Source organism: Crocuta crocuta, unplaced genomic scaffold (genome assembly GCF_008692635.1).
Source record: "Crocuta crocuta isolate KB4526 unplaced genomic scaffold, BGI_CrCroc_1.0 scaffold494, whole genome shotgun sequence".
NCBI lineage: Eukaryota > Metazoa > Chordata > Mammalia > Carnivora > Hyaenidae > Crocuta > Crocuta crocuta.
Window position 1 is genome coordinate 551,869 of NW_027527931.1, and position 21,786 is coordinate 573,654.

Below are 21,786 nucleotides of genomic sequence, written 5' to 3' on the forward strand. Positions count from 1 at the left end.
GGAGAGGGGAGGGGGAGGAGGAAGAGGGGAGGAGGAGGGAGGGGAGGAGGGAGAGGGGAGGGGGAGGAGGAGGAGGAGGAGTGGGCCTGGAGGGAGAGGCCCTGCTCCCGAGTCAGGCAGCAAGTAGGCAGGGTCTCCAGAGTAGCGCAGTGCCTCCAGGGCCCCATCCTCACCACAGCCCCGTGCCCCCCCATGGGCGCCTACGAAGGGCTCCTATGCCCTGTGTCTGGGCCAGGGACCCCGCGGGGGGGGGGTCAGGGCACAGGAGGGTGCTCCTGAACTGGAGCCCGTTCACTTCCTCACTCTGGATTTCTGTCCTGCTCGCCTCTTCACACCTACCTCGCTCCTCCTAGGGTCTCGGGGTCAGGGTTCTTTGGTCCTGAGCCTCAGCCTTGTTCCGCCCCATGCCCTAGGGCAGAGCGTGCTGGGCAGAGCTGGCTTGGAGACAAAAGGAAGCATCCGTAATTGGCCTGAGAACTCTGGCCTGAGAACTCGGGGCCCACACCCCACCTTGCCTTGGTGCCCCAGTTGAGCTGATGCCTTTGTTTGTTTGCCTGGATCCACCCAGAGGGACGGGGCAGGAACAGGCTGAGATCAGTCGCAGTGAGGCTGCGCTGGGGACGGTGGCTCTGAGGACTGCGGCGGCCAGAGCTGGGGCCTGGGGCTGACCGGTGCTCACGGGCGTTGGTGTAGGCAGGGGGTCAGGCCTGGGCGCCTTACTGTTAAGGGTAGGAGTCAAGGTGGTTTATGTGCTCGTTTATTCAACAAGCATTTGTCACTCACTTCTGCTGACCCCTCACTACAGGAGTTTGAGATGCCGGCCGCCTGGAGGCTCGGGGCCAGTTGGGATTCGGGGTGGAATGATGCTTGGGAGTCGGCTCTGGTTGCAGTGAGTGTTGGCGTTGAGGTGGCCTGGGGGTCACGTGTGGGGTTGGTGTGGAAACGGGAACACAGGCTGGCGTGAGGCTTCTCCTTCCTCCCGGGCTCTGCTCCTTGACTGTCTGTCCCATGGCTCCCGGGCTCAGCTCTGCCCCCTGAGGTGCCCCGGCCTTACTGGGAGCCGGTTACTGACAGCAGCCATCTGTGCTCCTTCCCTCTGGCTCCCCTTCTGCCCTCCCTGCCTGGCAGTCCCACAGCTCAGTCGTGGAGCCTCGGATCCGTGCCCCCCTCCCTCTCCATCCCCCTGTCCTGGGCAGGACACATGAGCCATAAGCTCCCACCCTCTGTGCCCTGCACCCCTGCGCACCTGCCCCGGGCTCGCTCCCATCTTCTGCATCTTGCACCTTTCTGTCTCCCGTGTGGCCAGGGTTCTAAGTGACGTGACCGCATCACCCCTTCCCTCCTTCATGGTCCATTTTCCAGGGTCTGCCAGCCTGCCCTTCCTCCTCCACCTTCAGAGAACCTTCTGTCCCGTCCCCCCAACTCACCTCACCACCTCTCACCGCCCTCATCGGTCCCGTGGGGCAGATGCCTCCTAGGACACCTGCCCCTCCCAGCGGCCCAGCCAGGAGCTGGTGATTTTGTTGGGAAAAGCCATTTCTGCGGGAGACTGAAGTGTCGGGGAATGCTGGAGTCGGGGTGCGGAGTGGGGAAGTGCCTCCCCTCCCGGGTGAAGAGTGAGGCCCCCAGGTCACCCCTCCCCGCCCCCCATTAGCCCCATGCCAAGACTTCCGGGGAGGAGGGGGAGGGAGGAGGCTGGATAAAGTGCCAGGATCTAAGGAGAGGCCTGGGAAGGAAGGTCTAGAATGATTTGGGCAAAAGCCAGACAGTTCTTGCTGCCACCTTCCATTTCAGAGAATCTGCACGCACACCTGCCGAGGCCTGGGTTTCCAGAGGCTTCTCTGTTCCCCACTAGTCCTCCCTGCCCCCTCCTCCACCTCTCCCTGGTTCGGAGCCCTTGTGTGCTCCTCCCACCCCACCCCATCCATCCTGGGGAGGACGGAGAGCCTGGTCGACCTCGATAACCTGGGGAGGCATAAGCCGCTCTTTGGAATGCGCGGTGCCCTGTCCTCCTCCCAGGGAGATAATCGAGGGGGAATATTGGCTCATCCAGGAAACGAGGTGCTAAATTTGTTGTGAGATCCGAGTCACAAGCAATCAAAGGGAACTTCTCCCCGTCGAGGGCTGGGCAGCGAAATGAGGAATCATTAGGTTGTTGCAGAGACTGGGGACAGTGGAGGTGGAGGAAGGAGAGACCCCCCCCTTCCCCTGGTGGGGGACATCACAGGACATCCAATAGGGAAGGAAAGAACCAGACGCAGGAAGTGTGGGAAGGAAGAGGCAGGCCACCTTCTCCAACATTCCCCTATGCCTGGATGTCTGAGCCTCTGCCACGGACCCCATCAAGCTCCTCTTCATACAGCCTTAGTGAGCACCTCCATGGGGACCTGCTTCTGGCTTCTCCTCTGGTGCCTGGGAGGCCCCGAGGCTGACTCGGAACATGGGACAAAGAGACAAGCGAGCAGGGCTGGGCGACCCCAGATCGGTGAAGGTGTTGCTGGGGGCACAGACCTGAGTTTGGTTTGGGCGGGACGAGATGGGAAAATCAATACTTAATTTATACCAGGAGGACTGCCTGGAGGAGGAGATTGGAAGGTTGCTAGGCCATGGCAGGGTGACTGGCATGTACATGTGTGAGGTCGCTCTTCCCTTTCTGGTCACCGCCCGCCTCCGTCAGAGCTGCTCTGGCTTTTGCGAGCGTACAGGTCCCAGGAAGAGTTGTCAGCGTGCACAGGCTTGAAGAGAAGGTCTCTCGGGGCGCCTGGGGGCTCAGTCCTAAGCGTCCGACTTTGGCTCAGGTCATGATCTCGTGGCCCATGTCAGGCTCTGTGCTGACAGCTCAGAGCCTGGAACCTGCTTCAGATTCTGTGTCTTCCTCTCTCTCTGCCTCTCCCCTGCTCATGTTCTGTTTCTCTCTGTCTCAAAAATCAACTAAAAAAAATAAAAAAGAAGAGAAGGCCTCTCCGTGGACCCTGCCCCACCGGCGTCCTGCAAGCTTGCAGCAGTGGTTAGCTGAGTGGTGTAGGCATCCCCAGGCCCCCCTGTTCTTTTACCCCATGAACAGCGAACTGAGGCAGGGCAGGAAGATCAGGGCAGACAGAGTCGGGTTTGCAGCCCCACCGTCATCAACGCCACAGCCGTTGATTGCAGGGCCGCACCTCGGGGCCCCCGGGGCTCCCGCAGCAGATTAACATTCCACACCCCTTGCACATGCAGGATGAACCGAGTCAGATGGATTGATCCTGCAGCCGGTCGGAGCTGCTTTGCTTTACGCAGGACTGATCCTGATGACCCCAACTCGGGGCCTCCAGAAGTGCCTTTGTGGGAAATCTTTTTAATGGAGATTAATTGGAAAAGCCTAGAATGTCCAAGTTATGGTGGCTACGTATCAACACTTGTATATAGATGCACGGTAACATAGACAAGCTCACAAGACGCGTGAACGCAAACAAGGACACATGCACCCCCCCACACACACACGTGCACACACACACACACACATGCAGCAGCCACCTTACTGGCTTCTGACTCGCCCGACAGAGCTGACACCTCACCACTCTCTCTGCATCTTGGATCAGCCACCGGGCTCCCACTTTTGTCTTTCTGCATCTAGACTTTGTGTCCAGNACACACACACACGTGCACACACACACACACACGCAGCAGCCACCTTACTGGCTTCTGACTCGCCCGACAGAGCTGACACCTCACCACTCTCTCTGCATCTTGGATCAGCCACCGGGCTCCCACTTTTGTCTTTCTGCATCTAGACTTTGTGTCCAGTGTCTCTCAGCATAGAAGTTTCTAGAAGGTGGAGACTGGGGAATGCCCAGAAGGACGAAGTGTTCATTTTTTTATTTTAGTTTTGATTTATTTATTTTGTTCTGAGAGAGAGAGACAGTGTGTGCGAGTGGGAGAGGGGCAGAAGGAGACGGGGAAGAGAGAGAATCCTGAGCAGCCTCCGTTGCAGGGCAGAGCCAGATACGGGGCTCAATCCCACAACCCCGGGATCATGACCTGAGCCAAAATCAAGAGTTGGATGCTCAACCGACTGAGCCACTCGGGCGCCCCAGAAGTGTTTAGTTTTTAAAGAGTCATGCCCTTAGTTTCAATTTCTTTCTGTGCCTGAATTCCAGTGACTTCCAACTGCTCCCTGGTCGTCTAGGTCTCCATGGCTTGGCTCACTCTGTTCCCCTGTCTGGAATGCCACCTCCCCCCCCACCCCGCCGCCGTCCTCTGGCTGTTGAACTCCTGCCTGTCGTCAAGCCTCAGTGCATTCTGGTCACTAAGTGTGTATTTATTGACAATCTACTGCGTGCCAAGTAAGCCCTCCAGTGTCCAGCCTGTATGAGTGGAGGAGGCCAGCACTAGCAGAGGCCAGCAAGATACGGGTCTCAGGCCAGGGGAAGACCAGGATGGAGGTCAGACATACAGAAAAATGCGGCATTTCCACTGATCTAAGGTACTTTCCCCTCTGCCGATCCCTGTCATGGCGCTCGTCATCCTGTGTCTCTTAGACTGTGCCCTGGGAAGGGGGAACAGCCCAGCGCCCAGGACAGTGCTTGCTCTGCATTTGACCCCAACAACATATTTATTGCATGAGTGGATAAATATTGAATTGAGCTGACTTTCTCTGGACTCAGTTGCTTTATCCATAAATTATCAATTCAAATAGTCAAAGAGCAAGCATTTATTGAGCACGTACTTTGTGCAAAGCACTTTTGCACCTGTTTGATTACATCTGTTGTCTCAAAGAGTTTACACGTCCTGTGAAAAAGGAGCCCAAATGAAATACAGTGTTGCTGCAGACTGAGCTACGGGTCTAAATTGACAGGATCCTGTGCTCGGGCCCCAGGGCTGACGTGCAGAGTTTCATGATTAATTGCCCTGAGACAAAAGCTTTCCTTCTAGCTTTGCCTTCCATCCCTAGACCATTTTTTGACCTGTTCTTTTCTCTGCCCGTGTTCTGTTCAGAATTTCTTCCTTTTAAACTCTGGTCTTGCAAACCATTTCAATCCACCTTGATCCAACTGTTACAGATTGATTGTTTGATAGGCACATGTCTAAGTATGAAGAAAATACGGGAGGCGTGTAAATAGAATCATAAAGCACCAGAACTGAAAGAGACCTTAAATATGACCCCGAGCCGTCTGGGGCGTTGAGGACAGGAGATGGTGCTCCCTTATCTGAGCACCTCTAGGGCTGGGGAGTGCACTGCCATGGGCTACTGGAAAGTTCTTGGCGTGGAGGCTGGTAATGAAGGCCAAATGATGGGGCCTGAGACACCCTGTGCTGCGGGCTGGCGGTGTGTCTGCGAAGTCGGCCTTTCTTGGAGACACTGCTGGGGGCCAGTGCCCCCCACCCCCACCCTCCATGCCTTCCTTTTTTTTTTTTTTTTTTAAATGTTTTATTTATTTCTAGGAGAGAGAGAGAGAGAGAGCGTGAGCAGGGGAGGGCCAGAGAGAGAGGGAGACACAGACTCTGAAACAGGCTGCAGTCTCTGAGCTGGCAGTCAGCACAGAGCCTGACGCGGGGCTCGAACCCACCAACCGAGAGATCATGACCTAAGCGAAAGTCGGACGCTTAACCGACTAAGCCACCCAGGCGCCCCCACCCTCCATGCCTTCCTATGTGAGTCGCTCACCTGGTTCGTAGAGTCTAGTTCATCTGGAAGTGCTAGAGAAATCTTCCAGGTCATCTGTGATGAAGGGTTCCCAGCCCCAGAAGAAGATAAAGTCTAACACCTAGATCTCCTGGGCTTTTTCTTTCTTTCTTTCTTCTTTTAATTTTGGGAGGGGCAGGAGGGGGTGCAGAAGTACAATAAAGCTCATTCAACTCAGAACTGGACAGGTGTCCTTAAGAGCCACTGCTTGGCAAGAGGAGACCCGAGTCTCCTGACTTTTTTTTTTTTTTTAATTTATTTTGGAAAGAGAGAGAGACACACACACAGCATGAGCAGGGGAGGGGCAGAGAGAGAGGGAGTCACAGAATCCAAAGACAGGCTCCAGGCTCCAAGCTGTCAGCACAGAGCCCGATGAGGGGCTCGAACCCGAGAGCCCTGAGATCACCACCTGAGCCGAAGTTGGACGCTTAACCTACTGAGCCCCCCAGCCGCCTCCTTACTCCTGCCCACCTCCGTCTTGCGGATTTCTGAGTTGATGCTATTCATTCTGGAGACCATTCCTTAAAGTGCCAGGAAACCTCTCCGGAGAGGCTCTGGGGAGCAGCCTGCATCTCCTCCTGGGCTTCCCACCTACAGCGTGGGCGGGGCCACTCAGGGGTCCCATTCTGACCACCGCCGACTGCATGCGGAAGCCACATTCCTTTTTTTTTTTTTAATTTTTTTTAAATATTTTATTTATTTCTAGGAGAGAGAGAGAGAGAGAATGTGAGCAGGGGAGGGAGAGAGAGAGAGGGAGTCACAGACTGAAACAGGCTCCAGGCTCTGAGCCGGCAGTCAGCACAGAGCCCGACGCGGGGCTCGAACCCACGAACCGCGAGATCATGACCCAAGTGAACGTCGGACGCTTAACCGACTAAGCCACCCAGGAAGCCACATTCCTAACGGGGCACCTGAGAAGGTACCCTTGAGCTGAGGAGGAGAACTTGCACTTGTGTGTGCCTGAGGCCCAGGAGGAGGGAGTGCAGCTGGGCCCCAGGCCAGGCAGGCTGTCGGTCGGTCGGTGAGGCTGGTGCACGGACCCGTCTGGAAGGCCCTCCCCACCCAGGACGCCCGTGGAGGGACCTGCCCAGTGGCATCGCTGGGCCATCTGCTCTGTGGGGAGAGGCCAGGCCTGGAATTCCCTCAGACACGGCCCCACCTCATTCTCTCCTCCTGGCCCTGCCTGGCTAATCCTTTCCGAAATCCCTTCCATTTCTCAAGGATTTCACTCCTTTCCTTTGACCTAAATGCTCGTGGCCTGGCGAGAAGGTGGCCTCAGATCCCTCTCCTCCCCTCTGCCCCCCACACCGCCCTGGGTACAGCTTCCTCCATCTTCCTGGCCTTCTTTTCCATAGCCTCCCTCCTGCTGCCCTTTCCCCTCCCTCCTTTTAAAGGAGGGTTTCCAGGTAAGGACTCATCCTCTGTCTCTTGCCTCCGGTGCAGGACGGGCAGGGCTTGGGGCCTGCAGACAGGGCCTCCGTAGCAGGAGGCAGGCCTGCCCCGAATACGTCTGTCCTTTGCTGACCCTCAGTTTCTTCAGAGAGAGGTGCTGGGTTAGTGTTGAAGGTCCTGTGCCACTCTGACCTTCAGACTCTCTTTCTAATTTAATTTTCTTGTTTCCCTTTCCTGTCTGTCTTGCTTCCTTCTCTTTCACGCCCCAGGGGCACCTCAGCTCCTTCCTCCCTCCCTTCTTCCTTCCCATCCCTTCCTCTGTCTCTGCTCCTTCTCCTCCCTCTCTGTGGGCGTGGGGTAGGGACGGCTAGGGGCCAGCAGGTGCCGGGTGGGCGGAGGCAGAGGGCAGAGGGCCTGCCTCCCTTGCCGCCCCTCCCGGCCCCGCTCCTGCACCATTCCTGGTGCCCGGCTCCCGTCTCCTCAGCCTCTGGCTTTGTGACGGTCCTGGCCTCTGCCGCCCTCCTCCTCCCCTCTCTGTCTGCTGTCTGCGCTAAGTCCTTGCCAGCCACCTGCCTCCTCTCCCGCACCGCCCCTGCCTTCCCACTGAAGCCAGATTGAAATTCGGTTCTTCAGCAGAACCGTCCGCCATCCCCGTCCCCCATTCCTGCTCCCGCTGTCATACCTGCTACAGCCAAGCCCACTTGGGCTCACGGTGCCCTTGTCCTTCCCAGAGAACATCCTCAGGGTCCTCTGCCAGGGCACATTTGCATAGAGTTGTCAGATCAGGTCTGGCCCAGGTGTCATTGTGCTGCCAGGGCCAGGGGGCTGGAGGCCCAAATGGGAGCTGGGTGGGGGAGGGCGCGTGTTCCCAGCTGCACCTGCCAGTCTTTTTTAGTTCCGGAGCGCCAAGTCCTTGTGGGTGGGCCTGGGCTGACGGGTCACCTCAGAGGCCAGGGCTGCCTGCCCTCTGCCCCTCCCCCTTCCCACCCCGAGCTTAGTGCAGGGGATGCAGGGAGCCCTGGTGGGGAGTGCCTTGCAGGGGAAGCGAAGAGGGGCCTTCCCTCCCTGTGCTGGGTCCCTGGCCGGGTCTTCTGTGCCACGGCCCTAGCATCACAAAGCCACAGACTGGCCTCTACCCCCCGCGGGGAGGTCACCAGCGTGGCCTGGCCGCAGGTGCGCCGGCTCTGCCCCTCACAGTCCAAGAGGGGTGGGCACAGGTCTGCGTCCTTGGAGGGTCAGCGAGTCCTGGCTGAGGCCCCAGGACAGCAGGCCATGCTGCGGAATCTCAGAACGTCACAGCGGGAAGGCCCTGGGGGTCCGAGTGCTCAGCTCCCTGTCTTTATAGTTGAAGGAAGCTTTGACCCAGACTAGGGAAGCCACCTCCCCAAAGTCACTCAGCCGGGTGGGGGCAGACAGGACCAGATAAGCCCATGTCTCCTGACTTCCGGCCCACAGCGCGTCTGTCCCTCCCTGGCCTGTGCTGGCCAGGTCCCCTTGTCTCTTTCAGGTTTCTGTCCTGCTTCTCCGTGACTAACGCACTGGCCCAGACCAGTAAACCCGTGCCCCCCGTCACGGGGAGGATCAGCCAGGCCCTGGGGCCAGCCTCTGCAGCCGGCCTCTGTGGTCTGCTCGGATGCAAGGAGACCAGGCCAGATTGTGGCCACTTGTAAAATCCCATCTGGTCCCTGGAAAGATTCCCCTTCGGCTGTCCCCGACATACCCCGGCCTTGGAGATGGCATCAGGCTGGCTTGGCCAGGCAGGTTGGGCGGAGGAAGGAGAGACCCACTCTTCTGCCCGTGACTTGAGGTGGGGGTGGGAAGGTGGGGGAGCTTGGTTGGGTAGGTTGAGTCAAGGCACTGAGGCCCCTGCTGTCCAGGGTGACTTTTTCATGTCAGACCGTGCAATGAAGGCGGGCAGGCAGACAGCAGCGCGGGGGCGCTGAGAGTCTGAATGTTTGCAGACTTGTCTGGGGGCTCACCCCGAGGTCTGCTCCCAGCCACGCCTGAGGTTACCTGCTGGCAGCCTCCCGCACCCTGGTTCATCACCTGTCAGGGCTTCTCGAAAAAGCCGCATCACATGTGGACTTTTTCCGATTGTGGGCTGGGTGCTACATCCTTCAAGTTTGCAGAGGCACAGCCCCCCAGCCCCCGCAGCGGGGAGCCCCTGGCCCCAGGGTCCTGAGCCCCCTTCTGTCTGCATCTGTGTGTCTCTGCTCCCAGTGTTCCCGCTCTCTCCGCCCCAGCCAGCACCCCTCCTGCCCTCCCTCGCTCCCTCCCCCCCTTCTGCTGCCTTCTCTCCTCTATCAAAAGTGCAAATCTCCCCTTCTCCTCTCCTTTCCCCTTGGCTGGCCCAGGCCGGCCCGGGAGAATCACAATCCTCTTTTCTGCGTGAGATGAGAGAAGCCAAGGGGAGGGGCCCTCCCTGGCTGTTGTATTTTTCATAGAGCAGGAAGGGAACGGCTGGGGTTGGGGAGAGAGTCTGGGGGGGACGGTGGGCGAGCGAAGATGTGAGAGCAGGCAGCGGGGCCAGCGGGGCTGGAGGAGGAGTGCAGTGTGGGGAGATTTAGTTCCATCTGAAAGCTGTCGGTGCGAATCAAAGGCTTCCCTTTGAACCAGCAGCAATCTGGAGTGCAGAGCTCGGGACGGCTCCGCCCAGGGGGCTCATTACCGCCCGTTTGATAAATCCGGGGAGACAGGGCCCGGCCTCCACCAGCCCTTCTCCTGCAGCCCAGCTTCCTTGGCCTTTCTCCCTCTCTGGCTCCCGGCCGGCCCGGCAGGCAGGGCTGGGGGAGCACATGTGCCGAGGCTCGGGTGCAGACAGGGGCCCGTGGGGTGCAGAAGCATGCATGCGCCTGTGTGCAGTCGCGCGAGAGGGGCGTGTGTGCACACCTGCTCCGTATGGGACACGTGTGCCCTCAGGGAGCACGGGCGTGTGTCCGAGAATCTGTACGCTAGAGGTCACTTCCTAGTTCCGAGTCAGAAATGGGACTCGACCTCTGTCCTCACCAGGCCCAGCGGGAACGGGAGAGGACGCGGGGGCAGGTGGCCCCTCCTGGCGTAGCCAACTCTGGAGAGCAGAGCTGGAGGGCAGTGTCGCCTGAGGAGGGGAGGAGGAGAGGGTCCCCCCGGGGGACGGCATCAAGGGGACGTGCAGAGGCACCAAGAAGCCAGCTTGCACAACGGCCAGGACGAGCCCCGAGGTCCCAGCAGTGGGGAGAGCGGACAAGACAGCAGTAGCCAGGTGGGCACGGTGACAGTCCGGGAGCCAGGTGTCCTGGCCCCTTGCTTTGCTCCCTGGCCCCGCTACTCACCAGCTATGTGGCTTCAGGGAAGTTGCTTTTCTCTGAGCCTCAGATCTTACCGGGGAGAATAACGGCACCTGCCTCACTGGGCTGTTGTGTATAGGAAGTGAGCTGGCCTGGGGTTGGGTATATGCGACCCGGGGAGGTGCGCGGGCCCGGGAGGTGCGCGGCCCAGGGACTGGCACTTTACAGTCAGGGGCTGTTTGTTACCACTGCTGCTGGAGGACATTGGTGGCTTAGCACTAACGTTTTGCAAATTGCCGAAGCGTCTCTGCGTGCTGTTGATGTCCTACAGCCCTGGGAACCACTGTCCTCCGTGTAGGGATATGCACGCCAAGCTTCTCCTGTGGTTGGTGACAGCGCGTGGACCACGTCCCCTGTGGCTGCGGGGTACTGGCCAGCCCCACGTCGAGGAGCACAGCCCTGCCCAGAGGCAGACAGGATGACGCTGGGAGTCGGAGGAGAAAAGTGGGGGTCAGAAGTCATGGAGGGTCTCTGGGGCAGGGTGTGAGTGCAGCGTGTCCCGGAAATGCTTCTTGGGTATTCCTGTGGTGTGGCACGGCGCCAGCAGCGGGGGCCATGCATCTGAGAAGACCGAGTTCATTCTCATCTCTGCCTCTAAATAATGTCTGTGCCTTAAGCGCCCTGAGCTTCATGTCCCTTTCCTCTAAAATGGAGACGGCGGCCACCGCCGAGCGGTGGATTATCAGGCAGGAAACGAGGTCTGTGTAAGGCACCTGCCTCTGTGCCCAGTGCAGAGCTGGCATCTCATAATTGGGAGTTATCACTATTAAGGGACATTGCTGGGACTGAAGGGACGAGAAAGGTAAATCAAAGCGTCTCTGTTCTCCAGGGGCCCCCAGGAGAGTGGGAGAGCCCGAAACGCACACACAAGTAAGTTGTAATCCAAGGCAGCTGTGAGAAGTGTTGTAACCTGGAGCCCAAACAATGTGGGGGCAGAATGGGGGAGGGGTAGGAGTGGGGGGGGCAATGAGAGGTGGGGTGGGCAGTGGTGGGGTGAGGTGCCCAGGGAACCTGAAAGGAAGGAGGCCTGGGGGAGGGAGGTGGTAGGAATGGGGGTGTCTGCAGCTCTGACCCCTCCTCAGCTTGGGTGAGAAGCACGAGCCCCCCTCCCACGCACCCCCAATGCACTCTTCGTGTCTCCCCAGCCGTTCACCTGCCTGCAGACCCCTGGGGACCTCCTGTCCCGGGTGGGGGCATCAGGAACCTGCCCGGCCTCCTGGCGCACATGCCTAGAGGGAAGAAGTGCACAGTAACCAGAGGCCCTCTGCGTCTCCCCCTCCATCTCCGGGACCCCCACCTCCTGCTCCTCTGCCTTGGCCTGGCTCCATGACTCTCAGGGTCACTGTGTCACTGGGGCCTGCCCGCTGCCTTTCCCTGCAGACCACCCCCCTTGCCTCCTCCTCCTCATCACGACCCAGACCCAGTCTGCCCGCCTGCTTCTCCTCATCTCATTCCCGCCCCTCGCTCCCCTCGCCCCTGCTCCATGTGGGTGTCCCCGTCCAGCCTCCCCTGAGTCCCTGTGGCCCACGACCGTCCTCACGATGGCTGCTTACGACACCCGCACCCTGATGGTGTCGGAAGACAGGGAAGCCACAGATCAGATCTGGTGGGACTTCATTCCCAAGGAGTACCCCTGGCAGGTCATGCTGCCCCCCCCGCCCCCCCAGGAGCTGCAGGGGCAGGGCGGGCCGGGCAGGCAGGGCGGGCCAGGGTGGTGCGCTGGGAGGCCTGGTCTGTGGTCTGCGGTCATGGTCTTCCTGCGGTCAGCACCCCCCGGCCCCCCACAGTGAGCCGTGCCCGTGCATGTTTGGTGCCGGAGAGGGATGAGGGCTCAGGTGGGACTACGGTTTGGCCCCCAATGGCCGTGCAGGCTCTGCTCTGTCACACGCGGTGGGAGGACCAGGCCCCCAGGGCCCCTGAGGCATATGTGTGTTCTTGCTGGCCTCCAGTACTGGCTCTTGGGTCTGACGTTCAGGAGTAACCCAGTACCCCCTTCTCTGTCATAAGGCCTCCAGGACACGCCTGCCTTTGCTCCGGTGTCTTTCCTGCCATCTGTCTGTACCTCCCTCTCACTTTCTAGGCGTTTCCTTGGCAAGCCCCACCGTTGCATCACAACCTTCCAGGGTCCTGCCTCCCCTACCCATCCCAGCTCTGTTCCTCACTCCCTCTTCCAGGGAGCCTCTCAGGACTGACTGTGCATCCCGCCCCCAGCACTTTCCTGTGTCCCTGCATTGAGAACCCAGCCTGTCCCGCCCTGTCCCCTGCCCTGTCTCTGCCTTCGCAGGAAGCATCCTCTGCCTCCCTTCCTTGATGGGGCGGGGGGTCGGGGGGAGACAGAAGTGCTCACTCCTTGGGAGCACTTGCTGTGGGCGTGGCAGCCAGGCCACTGTGCTGGGTGGGGGGCTGGAGCTCTGAGGGACACAGCCCAGACTCCAGGAGCCCCCAGGGCTCAGGCACAAGGGTGAGCAGCACAGTGGGGGCCGGACGACAGCAGAGGTAAGAAGGGCTCAGAGGGCAAGCGGGAGTCATGGAAGACTTCACAGGTCGTTGCTTCCATCCCCGTGTCTCAAGCTAACCTGTTTCAAGTAGGCCTAAAGCAAAGCAGGTCTTACTCAGATCCCCGAGTCTACAGATACTGCCTTCTGTCATGTCCCCGCTCCGGTCTCTGGGCTGCCTCTAATGATCTGGCTGCCCAGGGCAAGGAGGGGCCCTAGGGACCCGTCAGTGGGTGAATGCAGGGGGAGGTACCAGGCCTGCCATACCCCTGACCCCACGAGCCTTCACAGAACCCGGGAGGTGGGCATTGTCACGCCTCGGTTTACCAGGGAGGGGGGAGGCTCAGAGAGTGACTTGGGCAAGGTCACAGTTAGGAAGTGGCACTGGCACTGTCCCCTTCACCTGTGCTCCTAAAAGGGACCCTGCCGTCCATGCCCAGACTTGTCATTGTGCAGATCAGCTGGCTGGGGGAAGAGGCACGCCCAAGCCGCCCGGCTCCTCCCTCCGGCAAGATCCGCATCTCTGCCTCCGACCACAGGGCTTCACTCTCCATCCTGCCACCCGGTTGGCTTCTTAGTGTTTCCTGGAGACCTCGGTGGGAGGCCAGGGTGTCCGGGACGCACGCGGGAAAGCTGAGAATACGAGTCCCATCTCTGAGCCAGGGGTGACGGGCCACCTCCCCCCCCCCCCCCCCCCCNGGGCCGTGGGAAGGAGAAACGTGAGTGGAGGGGCTTGCAGCTCATAGCAGCACTAGAGAATGCGCAAAGATATGAATAAATTTGAATAATAATGAGGACAGCGCCTGAATTAATAATGCTGGCTGCTCACCTGACCCACCCCCTCCCCCAGGATCTCAGCACCTGCTGCTGAAATCCCTGGAAATGGGGGATGGAGGGCAGGTCAGCAGAGTCAGGAGCTGCCCCCCGGCTGTGGGGAGGGGCCCTGTTTCATAGTTTGCAGCCGGGGTGGACCCCGGGAGCTGGATTTGTACACTAACCCGAGAGAAAAGAGGCTGCCTCGTTGTATTAAATCATACGCTGGCCATCACTCCCAGCCCTGCCCCCTCTCTCTCGGTCCCCTTTGTGTACAGCAAACAATGTGGGTGTCAGATGTCCAGGGAGACTCAGAGGGAGGAGACAGCACGGTCCTTGGCTTTGGAGGAGAGGTTCCCTTTCTGGTAGAAACGGATAGTGCAAATGCCCCCACCCACCAGCTGCCTTCTACCCCATGACAAAAACATGGGCATAGACTCTTATAGTTTGGGACAGGAACGCCATGGATAGAGTTGTAACAGCAGGGCTGGATGATGGATGGGACAAGCCGTGTGTGTCTGAGTTGCTAAGGGATCAATCCAGGAGGACTTCCTGGAAGGAGGGAATGTAGGGCCAGTTTGGAGACAATGGGGAGAAATGGAGCTGAAGGAGGAAACAGAACAGAGGGGCTGAAACCTGGGGTCTGTCTCTGGTGGCTTCGAGGGAGATCTCCGAATGAGGGATAGGTTCCCTCCACTTACAGGAGTGATGGAAGGGAAGAGAAATTTTGGAAAGGGTTGGGTTTTGGGATTGCGGTCTCTGCAGAGACGTGGGAGCTGGGGAGGGTAAGAAGGGAGAGGAGTCCCCTGAACTCTGGACAAAGCTGACAGATTGGGGACGGAGCTGGAAGGCCGCAGACCTCCCTCTTTGCCGGCTCCCCTCTCCCCCACAGCCCGGGCAGCGGTAGCGAGGAGCCCAGGCCTGCCGGCTGCGGCGGGACCAGCGCTGGCACGCGGGGACTNCCATTTCCCTGCTCCATTTGGGCTCCACAATTAAAGGCAATTACTCTGCAGCTCTCTAATCAAACGCGCCCGGCCGGGCGGCCAGCCGGGCAGCCATGTGTGGCTCGGCAGCCCGAGGGAGAGGGAAACAGTCACGGCGCCGGCGGCTCAGCACACGGGTCGCTGTGTCCGCGTGTCCGCAGCCATGCCCCTGAGCTGGGGGGCAGGGGGCGAGTGTGCCGAGAAGTGGGCTCCGAAGCTTGTCGTGGACACTCGGAGACCCAGGCAGCCTGTGGACGCGCCTGCCCTTGGGTGCCCGCCGCGTGCATTCTCGGGGGCGGTTCCTGCGCGGTTGCGCCCGTGCGCCACTTCAGGGTGGCTCGTACGACGCGTGCAAGGGTCCGGTGGCATATTCATGCCCAGGGATTGAGGGGTGGTGGTATGACCGTGTCATGCACGCAGCATGCATTGACAGGGGCGCGGGGAGCAGCGGGGGCGGAACCATACTGGGACCTGGAGGGCGGAGCCTTAGGATGGAGTCCGCACCCTGCCGCTCGCTCCCCCCACCCCGCCCCTGCACGCCTGGGTAATTTCCTCGGCCCCCTGGATGCAGCGTCCTGTCTGTAACACGAGAGGGCTATATATACCACTGCACCGCTCCTCTGAGCTGAGCCTCGGCTCCGAAACCCGGCCCCCAGGGGCGCGGGGAGGAGGGAACGAACAAGCCGGTGCGTCGTGGAGGGCAGGGCTGGGCTGCAGTGGAGCGGGGGGCTGGGGCGTGGCCCTTGGTGGAATGCCTTCCCCGCTGCGTGGCCTCACCACATGCCGGTTTGGCTTTGCCAGGGACCCAGACCCGCTTCAGCCAGGAGCCTGCGGACCAGACGGTGGTGGCGGGACAGCGGGCGGTGCTCCCCTGCGTGCTGCTCAACTACTCGGGCATCGTGCAATGGACCAAGGACGGGCTGGCACTGGGCATGGGCCAGGGCCTCAAAGGTGAGTGGGCCGCCCCCAGCGCGGCATCCAGGCTCCTTGTGCCCCTCCCTGGCACACAGCCCTGGGCCATCGCCCCTCCTCAGCTCCTCTCCACCTCCCCTCTCTGTGCTCCGGCCTCCCCTCTCCCATCTATGTGAGGCTCGGCCTCTCCCCTCTCCTCCTGGGCTCTGCCTCCACTGCCTTCCCGGCCCCGAAGCTCTACCTTTCTGCCAGAGAGATGGAGGGAAAACAAGAGACCTTTACGTAAGAGAGCTGCAGACAGACAGACAGACAGACGGACAGCAGGAGGAGAGGTGCTCCGGGCAGAAGGTGGTGAGGCTGAGTGTCCTGCAGGCACGGGGGAGAGCATGGGTACCCTCTGTCCGGCAGGTGCCCCTGCCCGGCTGGCTTTGCTCCAGACCCTGTCCTGCCTCTGCCCAGGCGACGTCTGCTCAGAGGCCGAAAACCCGTTTTAACATCAGCAGAGCCCTTATTTATCTAGGCGTTCAAGAAGACTTTATTAAGCACCACACAGCCAGTGCTGAAGCCTACCTAACGATTCAGTATAACAAAACCACAGCCTCCTATATTACAAAGCAAAGGAAGGTGCCCTGGGGAGGGCCGCCCCGCAGTGGCTGAGGAGTCAGACCCGTGGGTTCTTGTCCTGCCTTTGCCGCCTGTGAGCTGGGTGGCCTTAGGAAAGCCACTTCACCTCTCTGGGCCGCAGTTTACTACTGTGTAAAAATAGGTACAGTCGTCACAAGCTTAGGAGCGGCGTTTGTGACTTTCGAACCAAACGAGAGAAGATGCTGTGTGACAAGTCACCGGCCACGTGAAGCAGTGCTATGATGCAAGCACAGGAGAGGCTGTGTATTTTTATTCTTTTTGTTGTCCGGGGTTTGAGATTGTTTGCTCTGGCCTCTGCAGATTAGCACAGGGAGGGGGAATTTGTCCGTGCAGGGAAAGAGATGGGCTGGTGGGTCTATTGATGATAGAAAGAGAGAGAAACTGGGAGAGAGATCAATAGATAATGGGTGAGAAGGATCAATATTCCCTGGACAGAGGGAGATAATGGGAGGGAGGTGGTGGTGAGCCCGGGAGAAGGGTGCCCAGGAGGGGGTGCAAGCCTGCAGGGGAGGGGTCCAGAGGCTTACAGACCCCCCTGCCGCGGCTGTGGCTTCTCCAGGGACTGTGTGGGTTAGGGACTCCTTCAGGGGCCCGGAGGACCTGCCTCATCCGTCCTTCGCATCACCAGTGAGGGTGTGGCCTTGGCCTGCCTCGGCCCCCCCCCGGCCCCAGGGAGCCCCATCTGTGCTGCGATGCCCTATATTTACAGCGCCCACATGCCCTCCCCCTCTCCCCCTTCTTTTCTCTCTGCTTTTTCCCCCTCTTTCTTTCCTACTATTATGAGAGACATTTGTCTGCAAACAGCTCTGGAGATTTCTGCTCACCTCCCCCCTGGGTGTGCCTGTCGCCCCTGCTCCAGGGGTGACATCACAGTGTCCCACCTGGGACGCCATCCCCGGCTTAGCCGCTTGACGAGGTCCCAGGCCAGGGCGGGGGGAGGAGTACTGGCCCCCCGCATGGGGACGAGGAGGGGGGACGGGACCCTCGTGGGCCCGGGCGGTCCCAGCTGGCTCCCAGGCTGGCTCGGGTCGGGGGCTCACCCCGCCCGCCCTGTACACGTGTCCCTGCAGCCTGGCCGCGGTACCGCGTCGTGGGCTCTGCGGACGCCGGGCAGTACAACCTGGAGATCACGGACGCCGAGCTGTCTGACGACGCCTCCTACGAGTGCCAGGCCACGGAGGCCGCCTTGCGCTCGCGACGGGCCAAGCTCACCGTGCTCAGTAATGCCCCAGCACCCCCTCAGCTCTTCCCCCCCCTCCGTGTCCCCGGGACTCCTCATCCTTCTCCAAACGCCTCCCAAGGTGGGAGGCCGAGGGAGAGTGGCAGAGGAGAGTGAAGCGGGTGTGTGGGCCTCCCCTGGCGGGACTGTGGGGGTGTGAGGCCTGGCATCCTGTGTGTCGGGCGGGACCGGGCTCCTCCTGCTGGACGTGAGCCCCCCCCAACCCCCGCCCGGGCAGAGTCGAGGTGGNGCACCTGCCCCTTGGGCTCCTCCTCCTCCTCACTCCCCTACCCCTCCACCCCCCTCCCCTCCACCACACCTCTCCTTTCCTCCCTGGGTGCTGAGACCAGAAGGAATGAGCCCCGAGGGCTGAGCGCTGGGGTTGGCTGAGCGATGGGGTCAAGGTCGCAGGGCCGTGCCCCTCCCTCTTCCTCTTGGCCTCACTGTCCCTTCCCTGTTTCCTACTGAAATCGGGAGAAGTGAGAGACGCCCCTGGGGAGGGAGGAGCGGAGACGCTTGGACTCGAGGAGGGTCTTACTTGGGGCTGGAGAGGCCATGGGAAGGTGACAAGAAGTCTTCCCTCTGTCAGGGAACGGCTGGACTAGGAGTCAGGACAGCCGGGCCATTTTGGCACCGTGATCCGAAGAGGTCACGACCCCGGGGGACCAGTCTGCACGTGGCTAACGTGTCGTGATGACAGCAGCCTTTCCTTAGCAGCCTCCACTTTGGCGCTCCTGCCCAGGGAGCTGTGAACTGGGAGGGTCTGAGCAGCGAGGTGACGGGGTGTCAGGGCCCCGCAGGGCCGGGGCTCAGGGCTCTTGCTCTCTGAGCGAGGCATGGCACCCACGTTAGGGGGGTTAGGTGGGCCCCAGGGATGGGTGTGGGCTGCCANTGGTGCCCGTGTCCCCATCCAGGACCTTCTTCCTGGGTGAGACAGCAGACGTGACCTTGCAGGGATCCCCGCAGACCAGCAGACCCCGAGTGGCAGCTCTTTATCCATTTCTCTCCACCTTGAACTCCTTGCCGTCCCACTTGCAAACGTGCCTCCATCTGGCCCCAGACCCAGGCCCTCCAGCTAGCAAGGGGGAGGCGCCAGGGCTCCAGCGGGTCACCTGCTGTCGTCCGAGCAGCCGAGCGAACACAGGTCACCTGGGGCCTGCACATTGCACCCCAGGTGACCTTCATGAGGGCATGAAGAGATGCCCTCTTCAACTCATGAGGGTTGAAGAGATGGAGACTCTGGCCCTCGGGGGCCTCAGCCGAGATCACACAGCAGGGAACAGACGTGCCAGGGCTGCTTGGAGGCCACTGCTGTGCGTCCACAGCGGGCCCAACGCAGTCGGGCTTCAGGCGTCTCCCTTCTAGAGGAAGCCCGGCTCAGGACCTGCATCTCCGACAGTCCAGGACAGCCTGCCCTGCACCGGGCTCCACGGGCCACCAGGGCCCACTCCCAAGGGCTGTCTCCCAAGAGCCCCCTGGGTCTTCGTGGTCCTTCCCAGCACAAGGCGAGCACAGCCCTTTCGCACTGCTGGCCTGATGAACACAGTGCAGCAAGACAATCCTAATCGAAGTCCTGCCTCCATCTCTTCAGTCCCTTCCTCATCCATTCAGCTAATATCCCGAGGGCCTGCTGTCCACCGAGCTGTGCTGGACCTCGGGCTTTCAGACAGAGGGGCAGTCCTGCCTTCAAGGAACACGTGATCTGATCGCCTGAGCATTTAGGGGCCTGTGGGGACAGGGCACGAAGAGACTCCCCGTTTCTTGGCATCAGAAATCTGATCCATTCAATCCCTTAAGTTGTTAGCAAGAGCCTACCCTGGCTGCTTCTAGGCACTGGAGACAGAGGAAATGCCAGTGAGACGGGGAGGAAGGGGCGGCCCCCGCTTCTCTGGGGCCTGGACAGCCCTCCCCGGGTAGGTCAGGAGCTCAGAGCACCTGCCTGGGGACCACCCAAAGTCAGGCTGGCAGGTGCGACGGGGGCCTGGACAGCAGGGGCGAGGAGGAGGAGGCAGGAGAGCGCAGGGCTGGCTGGAGGGACCCTGACCAGCAGGTCGGGATGCGCCTGCGGCGGTTAGCAGCTGCCCGAGGTGTCTGCGCAGGGAGGTGCCGTAGTCTTAGCAGCGCTGGAGAAAATCACCTGCCAACAGTGCCCTGGTTGAAGCCACCCCCCTCATCCACCACACGGGCTGGGAAAGAACAGGGGGCGGGGGCGGTGCTGCGCAGGTGGCCTGGGGGGCAGCCCCCCCCCAGGAATAGCAGGTACAGTGTGGGGGCGGCAGCACCCTGCCACGGGTGGATGTGCAGGGGGAGGGACGCCTCTGGGGGTGGGGGCTTTGGCCACCAGTGCTGGCCGCCCCCTGAGGGACTGCCGTGCTCGCCCCGCAGTCCCCCCAGAGGACACCCGGATCGATGGCGGCCCCGTGATCCTGCTGCAGGCGGGCACGCCACACAACCTCACGTGCCGAGCCTTCAACGCCAAGCCGGCTGCCACCATCATCTGGTTCCGGGACGGGACGCAGCAGGAGGGTGCAGTGGCCAGCACGGTGAGACGCTGCCTGCCCCCACCCGGGCCCCTCGGCCCCACCTCAGGTCCCCTTTCATTCCCACACGGGCCCGACCCAGACTCGAGGGCAACGGATGTGAGGGGGAGATCTTGGATGCCATTCTGGTCCAACCCTCTCATCATGTAGTTGGGAAGGCTGAGATCCAGAGAGGAGGAGGAAGCTTCCAGGCTCACGGTGCACCCGGTGGTTAGCAGAGACTAAGTACTAGTAATGGTAGCTGCATTGATTGAGCACCTGCTGCATGCTAGGCATGGTGCACGCTGAGCTTTGCTGGACAGTCCTTCTTAGTTCCCACAGGTTCAAACAGCGGGTGCTCTTTCCTACTCACAGAGATGGCCAGAGAGGTTGCTGCCTTGCCTGAGGTCACACAGCCGGCCTGCAGCAGAGCTGGGGTTTGTAGCCGGCTCGGGCTGTGCTCTCCCCTGAGCACCTTGACCTGCAGCCTCTAGTTGGAGCATTTGCCCGGTTGGCACAAGTAAGGCATTGATGTGGCTGCGCTCACCTGTCCATCGTGTAGTGAGGAAGCTGTGACAGAGAAGTCACCGAGTGACCTTCTGGGTGGAGCTGGAATCAGGATGCACGCCTCCTGCTGTGGGGTCCCTTCTGCCACCCGCGTGCCTCGCAGGGCGGCCCCGGGCAGAATTAGCGCTGCGCTTGTGGGCTTTGTGACCTTGGACAGGTCTCCGCTCTCTGGCCTTAGTTCCGCCATTTGACCAAGGAGAATTTGGCCTCACAGGTGCTTAACCTTCTACCACCAAGACATCTGTCATTTTTCTCCTTTGGGGCTACGTATTGTGAGATATTTTGGCAGCCAAACAAGCTGACTTGTTCATGGCCATTTGGGGTCCACCTCTTGTCTTGCATTTACTAAAGACGGCGGATCCCCGGGAAGCCGCAGCAGGCCAGTGCTAGCGCACCGTGCTGGCCCCGCTCCTGCCCGGGAAGGGCGTGCGGGTGGCTGTCAGAGTGCGGGGCCTCCCTCTGGCAGGCAGTGTGGTTTCCCTTAGACAGCTGTGATGCGGGAAACAGCTCTAGGGGCTCCGTGACCATGTTCAGGGGCCCCAGGCTGGCCACCACTGGGCCAATGAGACGGCCTGGGAGCCCTCCCTGGCCTCCGGGGTCTTACAGTCTATCAGGAGAGGCCCAGCGCCCGTACACTCATGCACAGCGCCTACGAGGCAAGGCTCCCTGTGCAGGACAAACTGACTGGGAGGGGCCTGTGGGCCAGGATGGCCCCAGAGACTTTGCAGAGAGGAGGCACTTGCCCTGCACTCCACAAATCCCAGGAACGAGGCTCAGAACCACGGGGTGGGGAGGACACACAGAGTGGGCTCCAGTGGAAACTGGACTTCAGTTAGTAGCGATGTGCCAACGTGTGTGTTCATCAGCTGTACTCCTGCTGCGTCCTCACGGATTGTGCTCATTGGAGGAGACTGTGGGGTCCGGAGGGAGGGGCTATGGGGACTCACTGTATTTTCTGTTCAGTTGTTCTGTAAACTTAGAACGTCTATTAATTGAAAACCAAACCAAAGCAAACCTGGGGGAGAGCTTGGGGCTGGGGGTGGGGAGGCTGCACTTCTGGTACAAGTAGATGTGCCCCTCCAGCGCGAGCCCCTCTCTGGGCCACCCTGACCGCAGTGGGGTGGGGGGAGGGGGGCTTTTAGCTTGATCTGGACTCCCACTTGTCCCACCCCAGGAGCTGCTCAAAGATGGGAAGAGGGAGACCACCATCAGCCAGCTGCTCATTAACCCCACAGACCTGGACATCGGGCGTG

At 60.5% G+C, this 21,786-nt stretch overlaps 1 protein-coding gene across 1 annotated transcript in view; it reads left to right on the forward strand.

Moving 5' to 3' along the window:
- The window catches only part of KIRREL1 (kirre like nephrin family adhesion molecule 1), a 113,221-nt gene that overhangs the window by 75,616 nt on the left and 15,819 nt on the right, over positions 1-21,786 (forward strand). The window contains exons 12-19 of the mRNA XM_077751485.1: positions 8,562-8,677; positions 11,884-12,072; positions 13,294-13,440; positions 14,581-14,591; positions 15,328-15,622; positions 17,299-17,448; positions 19,833-19,990; positions 21,708-21,783. Of these exons, the coding sequence (XP_077607611.1) occupies positions 8,562-8,677; positions 11,884-12,072; positions 13,294-13,440; positions 14,581-14,591; positions 15,328-15,622; positions 17,299-17,448; positions 19,833-19,990; positions 21,708-21,783 (1,142 nt within the window). The remainder of the gene's footprint in view (positions 1-8,561; positions 8,678-11,883; positions 12,073-13,293; positions 13,441-14,580; positions 14,592-15,327; positions 15,623-17,298; positions 17,449-19,832; positions 19,991-21,707; positions 21,784-21,786) is intronic.